Here is a 24,787-nt window from a genome sequence, read left to right on the forward strand (position 1 = left end):
TTACATGTACCTAAAGAAATGAAATTTTTATTGGGCTAACGAAAGAATTACATTTGTTTCATGCAGCAAAATAATCAAACTCAATGTATTAATTGTAATTACCTATCGATAATGTTCAACTATTGGATGGAAGTGCACATTTTCGTTAAGTACACTGTGTTCCAATTATGTTTTGCATTTGCTTTATTAGGGTTGGGACACCCATGTAACTAGGGGCGTGGAAACCAAATAAAAAGAGAGGGTGAGGAGTCAGTTCCTCTCCTCTCTCCTCGCGACCTTTGAACTGAGTGCCTTCTCTCCTTTTTTTTTGGCAAGTTTAATAAATGTCAAACAGGTAAACCTGACAGTCTGACTGGTCAAATTCAGATAAAAGCATAAAATTCCATATCAAACTTATTGCATGTCTTAGTATATAAATATCGGGATATCAATATTTTTTCGACATATTGTGCAGCCCTATCCAATGGCATAAAAAACGTAAAAATAAAAAAAAACATCTCATCAATAAAGTATACAATATTGCATGTTTCGCTAACAGTGAATAGCAGCATGATGGACTAGCGGTTAGCATGTTTGCCTCACCTTGACTCTGGTCTCCCTATGCTTTTATGGATTTACTCTGGCTTTCCCTCCCACATTCCACAAACTTGCATGCACAGTCAATTGAACCCAATAAATATCCTGGTGTGAATGTTAGCAGTTGGCTAAATGTGACCTTTTACCCAAATCCAGCTAGCAGAGGCTCCTGCTAGCTCACTCACCATGACTCTCAGAAGGACGAGTGTGAAACAAAATGGATGGAAATAACTGCACTTGACATATATACAAAATGAATAAGACAAAAGTAAATTACAGATATATATTTTTTGTTCTTTATTTGAGTGTCTTGCCATCACTGTGTATCCAGTCTTTGCAGTCATTTTGTATTCAAGGAATGACTTCATAGGTCAAGACACCCTTTCGATTCCCGTGGCTGAATCCAGCGATTATAGAAGAACAAAAATCAAAGATGGAGGTTTCACCATTGTCTCTTACGTACAAACTGTACATATATATACTTTACATACATCTTCAATATGTGAAAAAAAAAAAAATATTCAGCTTGGGCGGCATGCTGAACTCAAGTACTGATTCAGTACACAAACACGCACAACATACGCACGCGCACCACACGTGCATACAAACCCTAACACACACATACGAGACCTTTTTTTTTTTTTTTTTGAACAACCAGTTATTTTCCCCACCCTGTCTTTTTTCTTGTGACAAACACACGCACACACACAAACATGCAGCCAACAATAATACACTGCAGAATCAGCTTGTGATCCTTTGCACATACTGTACTATTCTCAGGATACATCCCATATTGGTTCTTATTTTTCCATGTAACCACAAGCACATACCTTGAACATGAATATACAGTATGTTTCTAAACTGCCCGAGACTTATGTACTTAAAAATAAAACTTCACACAAAAAAAAAAAGACCAAAAATAAAAAGCTAATCTAACTAAACACTAAGCTGCCATAGCAGCATTTTCAGGTGGTGTCGTTAGCTCTTTTTGCGTATATAAAACAACACAGCACAATATAACACGGACGGACGACGTGTGAGTGAATGCAAAAAAAACTGTAAACGAATCCTTTTAGAATTACAGTATTTATAAAAATATAATATTTACTGAGTAACGTCCGTGCCTGCGACAGTTGGAAGCAGCAATAGGGGCGGAAACATCCGACGGCGCTCGGGGTCAGCGCGACCGAAGCTTCCCATGTCGTTTTCCGACAACAAACTCACAAGCGACATATAAATAAACAACTTAATAATGTTTATCATACAACTTGTCGGGAGATGTTTGCTTCTTGATTTTCTTCTTCTGCAGTGCAGTGAAAAATGCATAAAAAGACATACAATATTTGGTCATTTTGAGACTGTGTATGTGTATAGGCTACTATGTGACACATGATGTGCTTGTGATTTCAAATTAATTCTTTTGTAAAAAGAAAAAAAACAAAAAAAAACAAAGAGCCTTATCTTCAGATGGAAGCAGCTTGTAGCGGTTTTGACATTTACAAGTATTTAGCACTGGGGTGGGGACACTTTTTCAACTTTTAAAGTGGATATACTCATTCAAAACTGAATTGTACACAAAAAGTTGAGCCTCTGAAGTAGAGATAGACCGAGATGGTTTTATCAAGGCCGATACCGATATAGATTATTAGTTGTCAAGGAGGCCGATAACCGATATTTCATGCCGATATTCATTTGCAGTAAAATAGGGGGGGAAAAAAACAAAAAACACCCTTTTTTTAAAAACTATATTGACACATTTGTTTAAAAATATATAACAATTGCAGGGAGCTTCCAGGGTTATTAGCATGTGTTAGGCTAAATTAAAAAAGATTTCTACTATTTCTACTATTTAAAAAAAAATAAAATTTCAACATAATTTCTTGATTTATTTACTTTATTTATTTATTTATTTATTCATTTATTTATTCATTTATTTATTCATTTATTTATTTTTTAAATTAAAACGTGTAGGGAGATCTTATTTTGTTATAAAATGGAAATTTAAATAGATCCATAAATGAAAAGTTCCCTGCATCTCACTGAGTGACAAATGCATGTGAATGTAGCACATTTGGGGCTTTTACTCAGGTTCGTAAAACGTTTGAAAAGATCTTTGCAGTGAAAAATGGTCTGAATATGTTCCAAACGTGTTTACAACAAGTAAAAACTGTCTGTGAACGTCTTACAATACCTGATGAAAACTCCAAATTCGCTACGTTCGCAAGTATTCACTGCTTAGTGAGATACCAGCGTTATCGGCCTTCAAATTAAAAAACATGGCCGATGCCGATATTTGTCAAAATGCCAAATATCGGCACCGATAATCGGCCCAGGCGATCGGTCTATCCCTACTCTGGAGTGCCTGCCATCATAAGGGCAACATTACAGAACTAGCGCGGTAAAAAAAAATGTAATCCTTTGTGTATTCTGATATATTCTGAAATAACACATCCCTTTAAAGTCATTTGGGGCTATACCACAACACGTGTATATTTTGTTTGTTCCTTCGAGGTCTCATGACTTTTTACAATTGCATAGCAGCCCAGAGCCAACAGATAGATTCCCCACCCCTGCTTAAGAAGGACGTTGGTAAAGAACAGAATTCATGATCAAGTCAACAAAATAGTTTAAAAACAATACCTTCTTCGCTTTGCGTCTGTCTGAAAATAAGAAAGCCGGGGAGGAGTCTTAACGTTATGATGGTTACCAGTCAGTTCCGACCTCCACGTGCGGACTGGCTTAGCAGATTTAACACCAGCAGATTGTTGTTGTGTGCGTCCTGAATTCCAGTGGAAATGTTTGGCGAGTTGCAGTAGTGCGTCAGGGCTCATATGCGTTGTGATGAGGGAGGCGCTATTCGTACTCCAGGAACTGTTTATGGTAAAACAAAAGGTACCTTGAGAAAACAAAAACAAAAACAAAGCGTTAATGCCATGTATTCTAGTGACTCCCAACTCCCAAACCCTGAATTGTTTGCCAGCCAATCACAGGGCACGTTTTATTTTTACATATTTATTTTTACACATCCTGCAAAAAGAAAAAGAAAAATGTTGAGGGACATTCATTATATGTTTCCCATGATAAACGGGGAAAAGGGACACAAACGTGCAAACGTGAATCCGCGGTTGCAAAACTGCAAAGATGCAGGGGTTTGTGCTTACGCCAGTTCTTAGAATTACTGCAACAGGAGTAGTAATTTTTTGCGGCTTTGCCATGATCTACAGGACAAACAGTACTTTAGTAATATTAACTCTTTTACTGCCACACGTTATAAAAAAACAACAACTTTGATATGACAAAAAAAAAAAACTTTGATATGACAAAGGTTTTGATCATTCACGTCATCCTTGAAAACGTTCTATTTCATCAGATTCTGTCATGTTTCATTGTAATTTCGTATACCGGCAGCCCATTGAAAAGAGATAAAATTCTGCCATCTGCTGCCCATAGTTAGTGTTTTTGATTCCACAATCCATTGACCAGGCAGTTAAAAAAAAAAAAAAAAGTTGACGTCATGTACCGTTTATGGCGGCATACGTCATGCTTTTACTAATCGTTATTAAACCTTTTTGGTGGTCAAAGAGTTAACATTTTGAGTGAGTTGATTTTTGTGAGAGAAAAAAAAAGCACAGAATGAATTGTTGTATTGCTGTTCAGCAGTTTTGTGCCATCCTTGAATGGTAATGTTTATGCCAGAGAGCTCTTTGAACTGGGGGTAGAAAACAAAAAACAATGTGCGGTTATTTTGTTTAGTTCAACCTTTTTGTTTGGGTTAGGATATTTTATACACGCATTGGGAAATATATTATGAAAAACAAAATATACTAAGTACACACATTTTTGCAAATTTGCACATATTTTATCTATATATATAATATCACTTTTTTTTTAATAAATCGAGTTAGGATTAGGAAGTATGTATGTGAGTAGAATTGGAAAAAAAAACAAAAAAAACAAAAAAAACAAACAAACAAAAAACTCCCAGCATTTAAGGGCTGATTTGGATACAGTCACAAGAAGGAGTCATGCCATTTCACTTATTACAAAACTCATGAAAATTGGTGGTGGTCTCTCCCTCACCCTCTTTAGGTTTGTGCTGTCCCAAGTGTCAAATGCAACATTACAGACCTATCCTTAACTCTCTGACCGCCAAAAACGTTTAATAACGATTACTAAAATCACAATGTATGCCGCCATAAACGTTAAATGACGTCATCTACGTTTTTTTGTTTTTTTTAAATCAATGTGAAGTGCAACGTCTAAGTGCAGCGCTGCCTAGTCAATGGGGTGTGGAATCAAAAACACTAACTATGGCCAGCGGATGGCAGCATTGTGTCTCTTTTCAATGTGCTGCCGGTGTATGGAATTACAATGAAACATGACAGACTGATGAATGCTCGTAATCGACGAAATCGGCTGGCACTGTGGGGGTTGGGTTTTTTTTTTGATAATGTGTGGCAGTAAAAGAGTTACAGAGAAAATCTGCAACACAAACAACTTGTGAATTCCAAACCAGGGAAAAAAGCAAATAAAATGAGATAGAAGCATTGATGGAATGCTGCTAAATGATGCAGTGAATCGGTGATGGCTCACCCTTCACTATCCAGCACGGCCTCGATGCTGGCCTTGGTGATGATGGCGTCGTCACATTTGAACCACTGGTCCTTGTGCTGCCTGATGAAGGTGGTGTAGTGGCCGCTCTCTAGTGTTCCCTGGTGGTTAACCACCGCAAAAAGGCTGTATCTGATTGAGACAGGAAAGAGGGAGAATTGCCACATCAGCAGCTTGAAAATCTATACTTGACAAGCAACAGGGGGATCTGTGTCCAGAAAATTGCCAACAACACATTTTAGAAAGTGGAAAAATAAAATAAAATATTTATAGGTGACTGGAAGAGATTAATGGGATTTCAATTCATTTCAATGGGAAGATTGTGTTGCCATATTGATGCACTATGTCGAAGAATAAATGAAACTCATAAATCATGGTACCACTGCATTATTATCCCAACTGATTTTGGGTGAGTCAATGGCCGGGCACATACAGGACAGAAAAACAAGCGTTAGCATTCACATGATAAGGATTTAATGAGAGGGCCGGTCAATAAGAGTCGCAATCCGATTACCGACAGGCATGATCTTAATGAGCCGCGCCGTCGTGACAATAGATGTTAATGAAAGTGCTAAGATTTAGGACATTTGCAGACTGCCGCTAATGACCCACTGATGAGCCTACTTGTTGTCGTTGTTGAAGGGCTCCACGGTCTGCTGGTACTGGCCGTTCATCCTGCTCTCTTTACTGAAACGCACAACGGAACATTATTCAGCGTATTCTGAGCGAATCTGAATGCAGAAAGAAACGACAGTAATCTGGGAAGATGTTCACTTGGATGTTCATAACATGTCATTCTAAACTTTTCAAGTGAATCGCTATTGATCAGTTCTCACCTGGAGGCCATGAATGGAGTCATGTCCAGCTCCAAAGGGAAAGAGACGTACGTTGTGATCTTTCGTCGTAGTTTGGCAGAATGCTCAAATCGCTGCAAGCGCACGCAAAATGAATAGGATGCCGAGCAAGTTGAAGGCCATGTCGAAAAAAAAAGAAAAAAAAAAAGACAACTCCTACTTTGAGGTGAAAGCAGGCCACGATGGGCAACTTCTTCATGGTCAGCTGTTTGGTGGACTCCTGGTAACTATGGCAACCGCTGCACTTGATCTTTGCGCTGCTGCCGAGGTGCTCTGGCCTGGTGAACCTAAACGGAGGAAACGGTGAGATGGCAAAATCACTAGATGATGCTGCTACTCTATGGCTGCTCGATTATGAAGGAAATATTAATCATGATTAATTTGGTAATCATTGAAATCATTTGCTTTTTGGTACAAAACAAGATGTTTCAAAATATTAAGACAAATATATTTATTTGAAACACTTATAATCATGCAAGTTCCTTTCGGACCAAACTAAATTTATTAAATTAATCATTTTAAAATAAAGGGCGGCACGGTGAGATGAGTGGTTAGCACGTCCACCTCCAAGTTCTGAGTACTCCGGTTCGAGTCCAGGCTCCGGCCTTCCTGGGTGGAGTTTGCATGTTGTCCCCGTGCCTGCGTGGGTCTTCTCCGGGTACTCCGGTCTCCGCCCACATTCCAATGACATGCATGGCAGGTTGATTGGGTGCTCCTTATTGTCCCTAGGTGTGCTTGTGAGAGTGTGGATGGCTGTTTGACTCTGTGTGCCCTGCGATTGGCTGGCAACCAGTTCAGGGTGTCCCCCGCCTACTGCCCAAAGCCAGCTGAGATAGGCTCCAGCACCCCCCGCGACCCTTGTGAGGAATAAGTCGTCAAGAAAATGGATGGATGCATTTTAAAATAAAAAAGGTGTAAATATATAAATGTAAACAACTCTTAACAACAATACTTAATTAGTATTAATATTAATCTTTTAGTTTTATGATGATGCCAGTTTTGTAATTGTAATTGAATTTCTGCTCTCTGAAGAATGTGAATTAAAAAGTCCACTGACTGTTTTAACATATGATACGGCATTAATAAAAAGTATTATACAAAATGAGTAGTGCAACTTTTCACATATATTTGCAACTTGTACTTCAAATCCTTCAAAACTACTATTTTGCCCTCTAAAATGTTATTGCAATTTATAGAGAAGATAGAAAAATAGCATGTGCAGTTTAACAATGTAAAATGTAATCAGTCTGTACTTGGTCCTTTTTTTTTTTTTTTTTTTTTGCATTTGCCGATGACACAACTTTATATTGCTCTGGAGAAAATCCAACTTCTGACTACTGTGCATAAAGAGGGTTAAAGAAAAAAAAGGTTTGACACAAACAAATAAATTACTACACCATCAGAGAGAGCAAATGCAATAAAAGAAAAAAAAATAACCAAAACAAACGAAAGTTACAACTGTAACTACGGTTCTATGAGTCCCGGACGACCGCCAGGGCGGTGCTTTAAGCACTGAATGTTCCTTTCGCGCATGCGCAGTTCGAGTAATGCATACCAAATTAGTCACCTGTGACCCCTTGGTGACCCTAGAAGGGTATAAGTTCCGGTGTCACCCAAGGTTCGTTTCCTACGGAATCTTCTCGCGTGAACACGAGGATTCCGAGCGACAGGACGCCCTGGCGGTCGTCCGGGACTCATAGAACCGTAGTTACAGTTGTAACTTTCGTTCTATTTCGTCCCTCCCGACCGCCAGAAGGCGGTGCTTTAAGCACTGAATGACTAATACCGGCGTAGTCGCGAGGGATCTCAGACACAAACCTCACTGAGAAGCCCCAGCAGGACCCAAGATCACGCCAAGCGGATGGGGAGAGGCGACATCCACGCTATAAAACCTGGAGAAGGTGCAAGGCGTCGCCCATGAGGCAGCAGCACAGATATCCTCCAGGGAAACACCCCTCAGGGCGGCCCAAGACGTGGCAACGCTCCTGGTGGAGTGACAGCGCACCCCTGACGGCAGGGGGCGGCCAGACAGCAGGTAGGAATGGCGAATGGCATCCCCGACCCAGTGAGACAAGCGTTGCTTGGAGAGAGCGGAGCCCTTGGTAGGACCACCATAACAAACAAAAAGCTGGGCAGACGTACGAATGCCTGCCGTAGCGTCAATGTAACACTGCAAGGCTCTCACCGGACACAAGAGCTCCGGCCTGTCCCCGCCATCAGCAGGAGTGGGTACATAACGTTTAAGCCGTAGAGGCTGGCTAGAACGAGAGCCAGACAACACCTTGGGAATGAAGGCAGTGTTCGGCCACAGAGTGACGCCGGCGCCATCCGGGTGCCATCGCAGGCATTCAGGGCTAACCGATAAAGCGTGTAGGTCGCTGACGCGCTTGGCGGAGGCAACGGCGAGCAAGAGTGCAGTCTTGCGCGACACCCATAGAAGGTCCGCCCCCGCCAGGGGCTCGAAGGGAGGCCTGCACAGGCCGTCCAGCACCAACTGCAGATCCCACGCCGGAACCCGAGGAGCCGGGCGGGGACAAAGACGCAGAGCCCCTCTGAGGAACAAGGACACCAGCTCATGGCGCCCCACGGAGCCGCCATCAGCACCAACATGCCGGGCAGAAATAGCTGCCACATACACCTTCAGAGTCGACTGAGACCTGCCCTTATCCAGGAGGGACTGCAAGAAATCCAGGATGGTGGGGATGGAACACGAAACAGGGTCCACCCCGCGTTCTCCGCACCACGTCACAAACAATTTCCACCTGTTGGCATACTGTTGCCGAGTGGACGGTGCCCTCGCATTAAGAATGGTCCGCGTGACAGACTCTGTACAGCCGGTCAGCAGCGGTTGGGGCCCCTCAGTGGCCAAACACATACGCGAAGGCGCCGTGGGTCGGGATGCCAACCCCGACCTCCCTGTTGAGACAACAGGTCCTCCCTGTCGGGGAGACGCCACGGCTCGCCGGAGCACAGTTGACGGAGCAGGGGGAACCACGTCCGGGCCGGCCAGAAGGGGGCCATCAGCAACAGCGTGTGCCCCTCCTGAAGAACTCTCTGAAGCCTCAGCCATATCAGAGGGAGCGGCGGAAAGGCGTAGAGAAGGCACTCCGGCCACGGCTGCGCCAGAGCATCCAGACCCAGAGGGCTGGTGGCCTCGCTCAGGGAAAACCAAAGTGGGCAGTGGATTGAGTCCTCGGAGGCAAAGAGATCGACCTCCGCCGTGCCGAAGCTGCTCCAAATCATGCGCACCACCTCTGGGTGGAGGCGCCACTCTCCCGGAGGAGGACCCCGACGGGAGAGAGAGTCCGCGAGCTGGTTCCGAACCCCCGGCAGATAGGTGGCCCGTAGACTGGCCAGACGGGGAGCAGCCCACCTGAGAAGGAGCTGGGAGATCTCCAATAGACGGGCGGACCTGACGCCGCCCTGATGCTTTATGTGAAACACGGTCGTGGTGTTGTCCGACCGTATGAGAACATGCCGTCCGCTCAGGTATGGCAAGAAGTGTATGAGTGCCAAGTGCACCGCCCGAAGCTCCAGCACATTGATGTGATCGGCCCTGTCGCGCACAGACCAACTTCCCTGAGCCGTCCTGTGCTGCCAGACAGCACCCCAGCCCGTGAGGCTGGCATCCGTGGTGACTGTTTCGCGGCGGGCCGGGGCCACACCCAGCGGGACGCCGCTCAATAGAAGAGCCCTCTCCCTCCAAGGTGCCAGGGCAAGGAGGCACCGACGGGACACCCTGAGCCTCCGGTGGCGGTGCCACTTGGCGTCCAAGTGGAAGCCGTTCAGCCACCTCTGTAGTGGGCGCAGTGTCAGCAGGCCCAACGGGACCACAGCCGTCATGGACGTCAGCTTGCCCAAAAGCCGCAAGTAGGCGACGTAAGGCAACAGCCTGCCCCCTCGAAAGTGCGCGAGGAGGCGAAGAACATCGTCGACTCGGTGAGGAGACGGGTGGGCTCTCATAACCGTGGTGTCCAACGTCACACCAATGAAGTCCGTCCGCTGAGAGGGGACCAGCGAGGACTTGGGCAAGTTGACCCTGATACCCAACCGGGCCACATGAGACAGGAGATCGGAGGTGTCCCGGATCACCTGAGCCCGCGACGGCGCGCAGAGGAGCCAGTCGTCGAGGTACGGCAGCACCTTCATGCCCACAGACTGCAGGGGCGTCAGAGCAGCCCTCACAAACCGAGTGAAGACCCGCGGAGCGAGGGAGCACCGGTCTTCTTTGGGACAAGGAAGTATGTCGAGTAGAAGCCCCCGGGCTGCGCCAGGGGGTCCACGGCCTCGATCGCGTCCTTGGCCAGGAGGGCGGACAGCTCCTGGTCCAGAGCTGAGGCTTTTGCCGGGTCGGCGATGAGTCACCCTGACCCGACAGGAAGCAGTAGGCCGGCGTCGGAACTGCAGCTCGTACCCGTGGGTCAAGATGGAGACCACCCATGGGTCCGAGGCACGAGCAGGCCAGTAACTGAGCTGCTGGTGGGAAAAATGTCCGACGGCCGGCCCCAAGGCCACAGTCCCTGGCCCTCCGGCCCCTAGGGGCCCGAGAGGGACGGTGGGTGGGGCCTGCAGCCCGTGGTTGCCCTGAAGGCAAGCGGGCGGAGGAGCGAAAGTCCTCGGCGGGCCTCTGCGGGGGTCGCCGGGTGCCATAAGCCTCGGCAGGCCAGTGCTGAGGAAAGCGATGAAAACCAGAGCGTGCCCCAGGCCTACCCTGTTGGGGAGGCAGGGCCCTATTGAGGCTGGAAAGCTGCTTCCTGGTCTCATGAGCCTTAACCGTCCTTTCCAGTGCACCCACAGCGGCAGAACCAAAAAGCTCCCCCGGCTCCACAGGAACACCACGGAGGGCCCTCCTAGAGGCCTCCGACAAGGGGGACTGCGCTAGCCACACCTGGCGGCGCGCCTGCACTAGGAAGGACATGAGTCGGCCGTGTTCCCTAGTCATGAGGGCAAAAGCCTGGAGGGCTGCATCACTGAAGGACACAGCAGCCTCCACGCTGTCCGCTTGCAGAGATGTAGAGAGAGCAAGCATGAGGTGAGCCAAAGAGTTCCCAATGCGACCAGCACGTGCACCAGCTACATAGGCCCGTGTGAGAAGGTCGTCAGTCACACGACATTGGGGTCGAGGACATCGCACAGATGGCCGAAGGGTCCCCTCCGGGGACACAATGAGGGATGCGACAGCTGGCTCCACAGCAGGCATCCGGTCCAAGCCAACACTAGCAGCATCGTGCATCGATGCTAAATCACGGCCATCAGCCGAAGGGCGGGAGAGAGCCCCAGGATCCCTCCAGCAAACATGCAGTTCCCGCAGATAGTCCCCAGATGCGGGGACAGAAAAGGCCGAGGAAGGGCGCCTGCGCCGGAAGAAAGCGCTCTCAGACGCCGATTGAGCCTGTGGAGGCACCTCCAAATGCAGGAGGTCCAAGGCATTGCGCAGGACAGCCCGTATAGAACCATCCCCCGCCTCACTGGACGAACTCTGAGCGGACGCTGGAGAGTTTGGTCCCAAAACCACAGACCCCGGGTCACGGTCGTCGTCATGAAAAAAGGAAGCCGAAGCTGCCAAGGAAATGGCGTCCTCCTCAGGAGGAAGCACTGGCATGGGCGGGGTGGATGGTCGCGGCATGGGCAGGGCAGGTGGTCCCGGCCCCCCCGTAAGTGTGGGAGGGTGACGGTCCTGCAGAAGAGATCTCACCTCTGCCAGTTCAGCCTGAAGGTGCCCAACCTCCGAAGCGAGTCGTCGCTGCGCCACCCTTTTCCTGGGGGGGGCATGTACAGCAGAGGACACACCGAGACGTTTCCGGCGCCTTGGTTGGGAGGACGACAGATGACCCAGTGGACTGGGGTCACTGACACCAGGACTGCAGGCCCGGCCATCACCGGCACGGTCAGAAACAAGACACCTCGGGCAGCGATCGTCCAGGACATCGGAGGCCTCAAAGAGGATACCACAGTCCACGCAGCAACGGGAGTCCTCCATTGTGAACACAAAGAGGCCCAAACAGCGATGAGCGGGAAGCTGAGGGAAGGGGGCGCAAGCGCCACCTGCACAGCAGACCCACACCGAGCAGCCGACGCGTGGGTCGGGGCAAACAGTAAGCCGGTAAAGCAGCGATAAGCCGAGGGAAGGGGGCGCGAACGCCACCTGCACAGCAGACGCACACCGAGCAGCCGACGGAGGGCGGGGGCAGACAGCCAGTTGTCAATAGTAGCGATAAGCTGAGGGAAGGCGCGCGAACGCCACCTGCGCAGCAGACGTACACCGAGAAGCCGACGGAGGGCCGGGGAAGACAGTTAGTCGTTAACAGTAGCGATAAGCTGAGGGAAGGCGCGCGAACGCCACCTGCGCAGCAGACGCACACGGAGCGGCCGACGGGCGGGAGGGGCAGACAGCAGTCGCGAAAGCGGCGACAAGCTGAGAGAAGGGGCGCGAACGCCACCTGTACAGCTGAAGCCAGGTGCGCACCGCAGGCGGGGCACGCACAAAAGTAAGTAAGACAAACAACCGAGCGCGAAGCGCGACGCCGTAAGCTGGGAGCGGGGACGCTGACGCTGCCCTCACCAGCAAAGGCACAAAAAGAAAAGCAACAACCAAACGGCAACACCGTCGGAGAAAGCGGCGCTAATAAACCGAGAGAAGCGCTAACGCTGCCAAAGCCAGCGGAGGAAAATAGGGTAAACCACGAGCCGTGGTAGCCAGGGCGCTAACGCGAGGCTAGCCACACAAAAAAACTCAAAACACCGCAGTAGACGCGGAAATTAGACGGCAAAGTAGACAACAAGTAGTCAATAACCTTACCCCACGGGAGGTTAGAATACGCGACCACATCGGGTCACGAACGAAGGAAAGAAAAACACCGTCGCCGCAGCCTTTGGAGGGCGAACTACGCAGCTCCGACCGATCCGGTCACAAGGCTCCAAGCGGCGCGGTCAAGAGGATAAATACAAATCCCAATTCTTACACTCTTCGAAAATGTGTCGTATGCATACGCCACGCGAGAAGAAAAGAGGAAACGAACCTTGGGTGACACCGGAACTTATACCCTTCTAGGGTCACCAAGGGGTCACAGGTGACTAATTTGGTATGCATTACTCGAACTGCGCATGCGCGAAAGGAACATTCAGTGCTTAAAGCACCGCCCTGGCGGTCGGGAGGGACGAAATAGAACTCAGGCTACCTTCGCAGGCAGTCTGTCAGTGTAGTGGCTCCAGTGGCGTGACTCTCTCCGTTTAGCGTCGAGCCATCTCCGCCGGGACTTAGCGGCCAGAAGGGAGTAGAGGAGCCCGGCAGGTCCAAGCTGATGTCCCAGAACGGGTCGATGGTTGTTGAGACACCGCTGGAAGGACGAGGAAGACACATGATGGTCTTCGACAGTACATACACTCTTGAGCATTGTTGTTTTGTCTGAATGACACATAATTTTTCAATCTTTTGGAAGTAGTGTGGATGAGGTACACAGAGGTGATTGAAACAATACTTGTGTGGAAAGATATTCCACAATGCGGAAGGAAAACTAACTTTTACTTGCTTTCATTAAAAATTTTAAAACCATATGCCAACATTTTTTATTTGCAGATACAGACTGGCACTTTGCTAACATATAATTTCAAATGCACCGAAATGGCAAACCATACCATACAATAGTGATGGACAAATGAAGCTTCATAAAAGCTTCATGAAACACATGTGATATTTTTTTACTCCTCTAGATGGCATGGCACTATTGGTTAAGATGCAGTGGAAACATAATCACTTTCCATTCCACTATAGAGCACCCTCAAGAGGAGTACAAAAAAATATTGCAAGTGCTTCATGAAGCTTCATGAAGCTTTATTTTCCCATCACAACCATAGAACTGTACCTGTTATTGAAACTAAAATCAATTCAAAGAGTTCCTTCTGAAACCGAGTGACTACTTTTTGATAACATAAAAGAGAAAACAGTCTACTGAAAATGAAGCTTTTGTTCGTGGCTCAGCATAATAATAAATTATGACATAACCTGCTTTAAAAAAATCTTTTGATGAATTATTTAGTGTGTTTTTTTACCCCATGCATTTTAAAGACAATAAGCAAGTGATCACATTTGAAGCCCAAGTTTGCATATTTGATTTGATGTCCAATTCATGAAGATGATTGATGAAAACATTTTGGCAACATTGGGAATGACTTTCTCCAGTACGCTGATAAAACTAAATACTTCTGTCCAGATTTGTGAAGCTTAAAGGGAAACTTCAGTTATTTAACCAATTATAGCAATAAAAAGTTCATATTTTGTCTATAATTAATTTGATAATTTCATTACTTTTCATATACAAATAGTACCTTTGAAAAGACATTTTGCAACTTGCTGTCGACTGAAAATGACACCACAAGGGCTCAGGTAACCAATCACAGCTCAGCTGTTTTCTAGTTTTGGTCATCTGACATTCACAAGCTGAACTGTGATTGGTTACCTGAGCCCTTGTGATGTCATTTTCAGTCAACAGCACGTTGCAAAATGTGTTTTTAAAGGTACTAATTGTACATGAAAAATAATGAAAATATCACATTTATTATAGGCAAAATATTAATGTTTGACTGCCAAAAATGGCGAAATAAGTAAAGTATGCCTTTAAGTGTTGCAGTTTAACAGTAATTTTTAGTTGAGGTTATGCCGAACATATAATTGGATGATTTTTTTTTTTTTAATGTATGTATTTATTTATTTTTTACTTTTTTAACCAAGGTACCAAATGCTTGGTAAAAATGAAGAATACTGCAGTGCATATGTATAATGTGTTAATATGCATCTGAAAAAACACCTACACTATCTGCATGAAGAGCCTGTATCGTTTCTTACCACCAGGTGGTGCTACAGATCTATTTGACAGCGTTTCCTTTCCTGCCTCTAGCTTCTGCAGTGGATTGTGTATTGTGGTGATGTGCAACTGCACACTTACTGGCAGACTTGGCAGGTGACATCAGACTGCAGGCCCCCTGTGAAGATTTGGTCAATGATGCAGTTACAATGGTTTGGGTTGTTGGCTTTTTTCCCGTTGTCATCTGTATGAACACACACAAACACACAGCGACAGACGGCTTAGAAAGTGGACACACGCAAATGCACACAGCAAGGAATATGAGGCTTACGAACTGTCACACAGATTCTCCACCCAGCTCACATTCCCAGATTGTCCTCTATTTTCTCGCTCATGCCCCCCCCCCCCTTTTTTGCTTCTTTATAACAATTGTTATTGTGATTCCCCCCATCCCCCGGGTTTTATCATCCCTTTATGCTTATAGAAACATTTGATTTGATGTTAAGTGCTGCAGACAGCAGGAGCATAGTTTAAATGATTTCGCATTTTCTGCAGTATTATTTTATGATATTTTTACTGGAGTCTTCTCATGCTAATCTTACGGTTCTTCTCAAATAGGGGGCAGGCCCCCTGGGGGTGCAAGGTGCAATGACAGGGGGATAGCATTATTATTTATTGTTTTATTTATTTTGCCGTGCTGGGATAGTGTAATTGCACATCCACCACAGTAGGTGGCAGTGGTGCTCTCATTGACAGTGTGTAAAAGTGTATTAGCTAGTGCTGTGCAATTAATCAAAAATTAAAATTACAATTTCAATTATTACACACATTCCACAATTACAAAATCGGCATAACCATAAACAAAAATAAAAGATTATTAATACTAATTTTGTGTAGTTTATATTTATATATTTACACCTTTTTTTTTTCTTTTTTTTTTAAATTACTAATTTAACAAATCTTGTTTGGTCCAAAAGGAAATTGCATAGTTATAGTGTTTTAAATCATTTTATTTGTCTTAATATTTTTAAATGTTTAAACATTTTACTCTTTTGTATCAAAGAAAAAACAATAATTTGAATAATTGTGATTTCAATTATTGCCAAAATAATCGTGATTGATTATTATGTTGCCATTATTGAGCAGCCTTAGTATTATCTCTTTTGCAGACGCATATTTATAACAATTTCATAAACAAAGGTACTTATAGTTGCAACAGAGTTTCTTTGGTTACATTTTTTTGACGCGTGTGTGCAATAGACCTTACATAAAAGCTAAGTATCTTTATGTTTTCCATATAGTGACTTTAATTTACAGACGTGTTACATTTATGATTTTGTTGAAGCCGTGCTGTTGTACTATACTGGTGGTTGTTATTGGTTGCTATTAAAATGATGATTACTTTGGAATAGGGATGAGCCTTTGATGAAATTTCCTTGATATGTCTCTCTGTATGTTGCGCTGTTTCAACACCAAAAAATATTGTTGTCATAGTGTGACTGGCTAAACTCAACCTTCCATAGCTGACATTATATTCTTTTTTTTTTCTTTTTTTTTTAAGGCCGTCAACTAGTTGAGACTGACTCGACGGTGCCTTTAATGCACTAATGCACTTAATATATCCTCAGTCACTTTTGTTTTTGTAATTTTTTTTTTTTACTCTTGGGCGGCACAATTTGTATATGTCATGGCTAGTTTTTTTTGTTTTTTTTTTTTGTTTTTTTTAATCATATCTACAGATCTGAATCAGGCTTCCTTGAAATGTGGATCAAATTATATTTTATATATCCTATCTACATGAAACAGGATTTACAAAATCACTTTGCCTGACCTTTGCAGTGCCTGTGTAGGACGTCCAGTGCAGCGATGAGGAACTCGTGTGCGTCCTGCTGCTCGTAGCCAGCCAGGTGACGGGCGTGAGTCCACACCAGGTGGAGCAGACGAAACGGGATGTGCGGTGAACGATGGCCTGAGTAGAACTGGTGAGATGCCATGTACAGGATGAGGAACAGTGGCATGCTAATCTACGCACAACCAATTTCCAAACATACCTCTTGGAAGAGTTGCGACATCTCACACACTAAGCAGGAGTTGCTCTGCATTTCACATTTGTGTCGGTCGGACAGGAAGAAGTCCCGCAGCAGCGGTGTGTGGGTTAGCGCCTGGACGATGCAGTTCATAAAGCACGTGTTGCCGAGGTTGATCAGACCGCGTAGACCTGGAAATGGAGGGGGGGAACAGAATGAGAGATTGCCACAAACAGCTGCAGTGCTCTAAATGATTGACAGCACACAAAATGAGTCACTGTCATTTGCAATTATCATCGAGAGCAGGGGTGGCCAACCAGTGAGAGGCTTGTGAGCCACATCATACACATGCGGACACATAAACTAACTCCCTCACTCTTTTCGATATTTTGACAAACTCCCCTTCATTTGATGCCTTTTTAGCCTGTGAAAATGTTCCAAGCAAGTTCATACGAGTGCTTCATAAATTTTGTGAACAACTGTTTTTATTTTTCTGCCTGACCTTTCAAAGTGAACAGGCTGTACTTGCGAAGTTCAGTCGCCTTCTGAAATTCCTGGTTGATGTTTGCATGGAGTGAACTGAAGTTCTGCTGAAGATTTGAAGTCCTGAATTGCTCGAATGATGTGTTAACATACAAGGCAGAATGGGGTGCCATTTTTTTTTCTTTTTTAGAAAACAAAAAAAAAGGAAAAAAAAGAGAAAAAAAAAAAAAGAAGAAAAAAAAAAGAATGGGGTGCCATTACGTTCAACCAAAACTGTATTAAAGTGGAAGTCAGCCTTAAACATTTCTTGACAATAATATGTTATATGTGACCTTACTAGTCTAAACATGACTTTCTGATTAATATTACATTTGTGGAATAAGAGTTATGAAGCAAAATCCAACCATTTTGATCGATCTCAGGGGGCGGCCATTTTGCCACTTGCTGTCGACTGAAAATGACATCACAATTGCTCAGGGCACAGGCAACGACCAATCACAGCTCACCAGTTATCTGAAGCTGAGCTGTGATTGGTCGTTGCCTGAGACCTGAGCAACTGTGATGTCACCTTCACTTGACAGCAAGTGGCAAAACGGCCGCCCCCTGAGATGGATAAAAACGGCTGGATTTTGCTGCTTAACTCATATTCCACTGACGCAATATTAACCAGAATACCACACATGATGGTTTAAACAGTCATTATGTGTGTGGCGTTGGTCATCCTGAGTCCACAAAAGTGAGTTAAGATTAGCGGTGGGTACCTCACGATACGATACGTTATGCGATATGACGCTACTGTGATTATCAATATATTGGTAAGGAAACAAGTCCACAATAATAAGATAAAACTCAATGATGTTTTTTTCAATGAGAAAATAGTTTGTTTTTTTGTAGCATCACTGAAACACAATATTAAAACTGGTGTCTTCTTCACAGTGAGTACTTTTGTGTGTTTTTTTTTAAACAAATATAAATGTCTTTTTAAAACTATTGTCATGCACCCTGTCAGTCACTTACATATGGAAGCCCAAAAGTGTCAAAATTCAACAAATAAAAAGGTAATTTTTAAATAACTATCCTGTCGATAAATAACAGACAATTATTTAATATGGCCATTAAATTTTAGACTGAGGTGTTAGTATTACTATGAAAAGTGTTATACTAGTCTTTAATATGTAACATTTTATTTTGATTAAATATTTCATAATTATTATTTTAACGTCATACTTTTTAAAAAATAATGACATTTAATTTATTTTTCAAGGTTTTACAAGATAAGAAAACTTTTTTTTACAAAGTCAGATTTAATTTCATAATGTCCTTTTCCACAATGTTCTTCTTTTACATAATGGCGTTTTTCAGCCAAATGACTTGGTCTGTCAATCAAATGACATGAGGCAGAGCCAGTTACGTGATTGGCTGAGTCCCTTATATAGACATGAGCAGCAGCACTTGCAGTATCGATTTGATTCACGCGTGGAGAGTTTAGCGCCTGATGAGGAGCCACGGCGGTCACAGGCTTGCTAAAGCATGGATACGGGAGATAAGTCACTTTCAGAAGTACTCCAAGAATTAGCAAATCGTTTAGAATCGGATCATAACATAAAGGCCTTGTTAAACTTCTGCGTCAGGCTACGTTTTGGGCGTCACGGCGATCTAGGCTCGAACAGGTGGTCCCACCCACTGACTTTGATTGACAGACCAAGCCATTCGGCTGTAAAACGCCATTATGAAAAAGAAGACCATTGTGGAAAAGGACATTATGAAATAAAACCTGACTTTGTAAAACAAAGTTTTCTTATCTCATAAAACCTTGAAAAATAAATTAAATGTCTTTATTTTTAAAAAGTATGACGTTAAAATAATCATTATGAAATATTTAATAAAAATAAAAATATTTGTTACATATTAAAGAACAGTATGAACACTTTTCATAATGATACTAACGCCTCATTTTACAGTTTAATGGCCATATTACAATTATCTGTTATTTATCAAAAGGATAGTTATTTCGAAAAGGCCTTTTTATTTATTGAATTTTGACACTTTTGGGCTTCCATAGTTACATAGTCAATCGTTTCATTTTATAAACTGACACAATTTTTTTTTTTGTGTAACATCGCAAAAGTAAATAAATAAAATGACTTAAATATTAAATCCAATTCAATAAATATTCCTCAGAAATTGTGTGCTTCAAAAACTTGAAACATAAAATACGTTTTAAAATGTTAAAATTGAAGATATAATACACCTCAGTCAGTTGCTGGACAGATAAATGTCCTCCACAAGTAAAAGTAAGCTCATGAGTCTTCTTCGCCTTTTGACTTCCCCACATTTCCCCGCCACTCTTATGACGTGCTCCCCCTAGTGGCCTGCCAAGTAATTGTTCAATAAGTAATGAACAATGGAGCCGTTATAGTGACTGTATATTAATTACAAACATTGCGATACCTGCATAGGCGTATCGATAATCCATCGCGATAGCGATATATCGTTACTAGGGGTGTTAAAAAAAATCGATTCGGCGATATATCGCGATACTACATCGCGCGATTCTCGAATCGATTAAAAAAAAATCGATTTTTTATTTATTTATTTTTTATTTATTTTTTTAAGAGCTCAGAATTGTTCATTCGGTAGTCTTACCGATTCAACGTCTTATCATCATTGCCTTTTTTTTTTTTTTTTTTTTTTTTTGTGTGTGTGAATCGATTTTTAAACTTCCATTTTTAATGGAAAAATATTCAACAAAACGTCTGACTTCGGGTTAGGATTCACTCCTTGAGCATGGAAGAATGTTATATGAACGGAACATTAAGCCTTAATATTTTATTTTAATACTGTTCAAACATGAAACAGATTACAACCTCTATAAGACTGAAATTTCAGATAAATAAATAATACATTTTCATATAAATCTTACACTCTACAAGCTTACTGATAAGTATTTTCTAAATTTGAATGAAAAAAAATCGCAACAATCGACTTATAAATTCGTATCGGGATTAATCGGTATCGAATCGAATCGTGACCTGTGAATCGTGATACGAATCGAATCGTCAGGTACTAGGCAATTCACACCCCTAATCGTTACACTCCTGATTAAGATGTTAGTAATCAGTTTTCGTGTACGTGGCTTCGTGGCATTTTGGTTTGCAGTGGTTCATGCATGTACAGCGTTTTTGTCTTAAAAGAATCCATTTGGTTTGTATTGGCACAGTCGCAGCTGACTCACACGCACCTACTTTGAACGCCAAACTAAACAAGACTAGTATAACTGGAAAGCAGACTTAAACAACACTAGCTTGACAGAACTGTCTAACTGCATGGTACCTTACTTCTCAATTCTTGACTGAAGCTCTCGGGCACCAAAGACGTTGCTCGAGTGGGGGTTACAGGGCTTGTTGGATTTGCTAATTTGCCGGAGTCACAGTGGATTCGGCGCTTTTTAGCCTCAGGCTGCTATTTCTTTCTGCTGCCTCCTGTTTGATTCGGTCTTGTTTAAGACAAGAGGATTTCCTGTATTTATTTTCTACTGCTAGTAATTCAAAATTCATTCATTTAAAAAAAAACAGAACGTTGATAGCATTTATCCTTCTTGTAATGATGACCTTTTTTTTTTTTTGCTTGAATTATCCATCCATCCATCCATCTTCTTCCGCTTATCCGGGGTCGGGTCGCGGGGGCAGCAGCTTCAGGAGGGAAACCCAGACTTCCCTCTCCCCAGCCACTTCAACCAGCTCCTCCGGCGGGATCCCGAGACGTTCCCAGGCCAACCGAGAGACATAGTCTCTCCAGCGTGTCCTGGGTCGTCCCCGGGGCCTCCCGCCAGTGGGACATGCCCGGAACACCTCACCAGGGAGGCGTCCAGGAGGCATCCGAACCAGATGCCCGAGCCACCTCAGCTGGCTCCTCTCAACGCGGAGGAGCAGCGGCTCGACTCTGAGTCCCTCCCGGATGACCGAGCTTCTCACCCTATCTCTAAGGGAGAGCCCGGACACCCTGCGGAGGAAACTCATTTCGGCCGCTTGCTTGCGGCCGTGGTACCAGAGCCCAAGCCGTGTGTGGAGGCACACCAGCACACCAGCTCGGGCTCCTTCCCTGCCAGAGAGGTGACATTCCATGTCCCAAGAGCCAGCTTCTGTAGCCGGGGGTCGGTCCGCCAAGGTCTCCTCCCTTGGCCGCCACCCAACCCACACTGCACCCGACCCCTTTGGCCCCTCCCACCGGTGGTGAGCCCGTGGGAAGGGGGACCCACGTTGCCCCTTCGGGCTGTGCCCGGCCGAGCCCCATGGGTGCAGGCCCGGCCACCAGGCGCTCGCCAGCGAGCCCCGCCTCCAGGCCTGGCTCCAGAGGGGGGCCCCGGTGACCCGCGTCCGGGCGAGGGAAACGCGTCTCCAAAATTCTTCTTCATCATCAGGGTCTTCTGAGCCGTTCTTAGTCTGGCCCCTCACCTAGGACCTGTTTGCCATGGGTGACCCTCCAGGGGCATAAAGCCCCAGACAACATAGCTCCTAGGATCATTGGGACACGCAAACCCCTCCACCACGTTAAGGTGCCGGCTCACGGATTGCTTGAATTAGATATTCTAAATTTATAACCTAAATACTTGTGTAGATTATGCAGAATAATTTGAGTTATTTAAAATTCTGAATTTAAATCATATTACCGGTATTTGGGGCATCCCGCAGCAGGTACAGTACTGCTCTGGTACAGTACCATAAAATATGTTCATTCGTGACTGTGAGCAGTATGGAGGTAGCACAAGAATCTTATTGGAATGGATTAGCACATTCTGTGATTTTAAGATTATTCTGTCCACGGTCTTTATGAAAACATAAGGTCCAATTTTAATTGGGACATTAGTGCAAATGCTGATTTGCTGAATGCGGCATAATTAGCATTTCAACTGTGAGGTAAAAATAAAAACAAGTGAGAAAGTGGGTCACAGCGTACGCGCTTTTGTATGTACATTTTGAGAGGGTCGCTAACCAATAGTACAGTTGGAGGTGATTCTCCTCCTCTTGGGATTGTGGCGGAGAAGCTCCAGCTCCCTCTTGGTGGGCTCCCATGACAAGTACTTCTCACCTATGCCTGCAAAAACCACCACAGCGGCATACAAAGAGTCATTTCCAAGGTCATACATCAACATCAACCACACTGTGTCCCGCATTTTTAGGCATGTACTAGTTTTGTTTTTGTTTTTTTCAAGCAGCCAATGTGAAATACAGGGAATAACATTTATTTTAACAAAAATTTTTTTTTTTTAAATATCTGTCACGCCATGAGTTTTTCTCCCGTTAATAATCATAGCAGCTAAAGCTTCAATCGTATTTTAGGCAATTTTTTAGACTTACTTAACACATTCAAAGCCAAAAACGTATAAATACGTTCTTTAATACTTTGTCCTGCACTCCCAAAAAATGTATTTATACGTTCTTAATGGGGTTTTTTATGCAAGAGAGAATACAGAAGGCTTTGATGCAGCTTCTGACATGAAGAAGTCACTTAAAGCAACGGTAGTTATTACTAAAAAATGGCCATCAGGTGGCAGCAGAGTATAAGAGATCAGCCAGGGCCATGTTGTAACAACTGTCTATGCATGACAATTTGAAACTCAGTATAGAAGCTAATGAACTGTTGTGAGCAAAACGGGCGCATTTCCTGTGAGTGATCTTTTCACTCAGATCTGGGTTCAAATGGGAGTTAAAATGCTTTCAGACCTTGCATTTTCCAGGCTTTCCTTTGTTCCTCTTTGGCAATCTGTTCCATGTCTTTGTCGTAAATGTAGTCTTGGCACATGAAGCAGTAAATCCCCCCATAGAGCAAGTCAATAGCTGCAAAGTCAAGACAAGGAGAGGGTGAGAAAAAGAAGCCAAAAAACAGAATGCACAAGGGAGAGTTTTTTTTTTTTTTTTTTTGTTAAATGCAGGGTTGCTCTCACAGTTTATCTATTTTGTTTGTCAGAGGGTAATGGAGGGCTGTGAGTCAGTGCGAGCTGTTATGAGCTGCTAGATGATTCATCTCTTGTCTTTTCTTATTCAGGCAATGTTGCTATGGTGCCGCAATGCCAAGTACAATGGGCTTATCGGCTGACATATCTGCTATCTGTTAACACCATGCAGTCGTGGCGGAGGTGGCGAGAGCAAAGAGGAGTCAAAAGGTGAGAGTGCTAAAAGAGGAGGTGTCTTTTCTCCCTCTCTCAAATTGAACCTGTGCTTCCAATCATCGCCCTACAGCTACCTGTTTGCCGTCACCATGACAACCTGGCCTTCAGCTTCCTTTGCCTGATGTTGTAATTCTCTGCTAAATCATACTGAGAGTGTTTTTAATATTTTGTCCCTCTCAGACCTAAATATGGTACAGAAACAGCTCTCGGTATGATGCAGTGTCATTTTACACGACTGCAATCTGCAACCGCAGTAGTAGACATATTGTTGATGAATGAATACCACTTCAAGGAAGTGGAAAGTGATCATGACAATGCTGATGGTGCAAAATGTGAAGATATATGAAAGCCCTTTATGATTCGGAATATCAAAGCGATCTTTTAAGAAGTGTTTCCCACACTAGCGCAAAGTAGGACAGATTCCCCCAACCCCTACGCAGCCCCACCTCTCCAAAGTAGTCAGCTGATGTGAAACACTGCTCTGATGCATGGAGCTGAGGGAATAGGTGTTAGGCCTAATGTACAGATAATAACACTGTCAAAACGACCACTGTTCACCTAGACCTCCCAAAATAATAACCCTGTAGTATTATTAATATGAATTCATATGAATGAAAGAATTCTAAATTTGAAATCTAACTTCTTGAAATGGGCTGGCTACGGAGCCCCTCTGGTGTCAGGGTCTGATTTATTTTTTATTTTTGCTAATCTGTACCCACAGTTTAGTAAAGTGTACCCACAGTTTAACAATCTGTACCCAGAGTTTACTAAAGCGTACCCACAGTTTGGCGCTTCTGTGGCGTTATGTAACACGCATGCGCAACGTTCGAGTTGTTATATATATATATATATATATATATATATATATATATATATATATATATATATATATATATATATATAATGTTTTAAAATGTCTGAAGTCCTCTTGTTTATGTTGAACTAATTTAAAACATCATAAATCATGCTGTTTCTACTAAGTACTATCTCAAATGTTCTCCAATTTTTATAGGATCGTTTGCCGAGAAACATTTCTTGGGAGGAGCAACATGGCGGCCTCGCGGCTTCAACAGTCTTGGCCTATCGGCTCTCCTGTCAAATATAAAGATCAGTTTGTGTGACCAACCATCATCTGGCGTCCTAAATTGTAGCTAATAGTAAATAATAATAAAGAATAAACATTTTATGTTTTTATAATAAATTAACCATGCTGGCCATCAATGACCCATTTACACTTAGCAAGGGAACAGCGACACTATTATATTT

The 24,787-nt window shown here is 43.9% G+C and overlaps 1 protein-coding gene across 1 annotated transcript in view; it reads right to left on the bottom strand.

Annotated features, from left to right (window-relative positions):
* Positions 1-849: 849 nt before the first annotated feature.
* usp22 (ubiquitin specific peptidase 22) overlaps positions 850-24,787 on the bottom strand; it is a 30,687-nt gene continuing 6,749 nt past the window's right edge. Inside the window, exons 3-13 of the mRNA XM_077502029.1 lie at positions 23,076-23,189; positions 22,345-22,446; positions 16,894-17,060; positions 16,674-16,821; positions 14,984-15,086; positions 13,220-13,378; positions 6,202-6,328; positions 6,024-6,115; positions 5,812-5,874; positions 5,170-5,319; positions 850-3,472 (exon numbers count right to left, since the gene is read on the bottom strand). Coding sequence (XP_077358155.1) covers positions 3,430-3,472; positions 5,170-5,319; positions 5,812-5,874; positions 6,024-6,115; positions 6,202-6,328; positions 13,220-13,378; positions 14,984-15,086; positions 16,674-16,821; positions 16,894-17,060; positions 22,345-22,446; positions 23,076-23,189 — 1,268 coding nt within the window. The 3' untranslated portion in view covers positions 850-3,429. The remainder of the gene's footprint in view (positions 3,473-5,169; positions 5,320-5,811; positions 5,875-6,023; positions 6,116-6,201; positions 6,329-13,219; positions 13,379-14,983; positions 15,087-16,673; positions 16,822-16,893; positions 17,061-22,344; positions 22,447-23,075; positions 23,190-24,787) is intronic.

Source organism: Festucalex cinctus, chromosome 17, assembly GCF_051991245.1.
Source record: "Festucalex cinctus isolate MCC-2025b chromosome 17, RoL_Fcin_1.0, whole genome shotgun sequence".
NCBI lineage: Eukaryota > Metazoa > Chordata > Actinopteri > Syngnathiformes > Syngnathidae > Festucalex > Festucalex cinctus.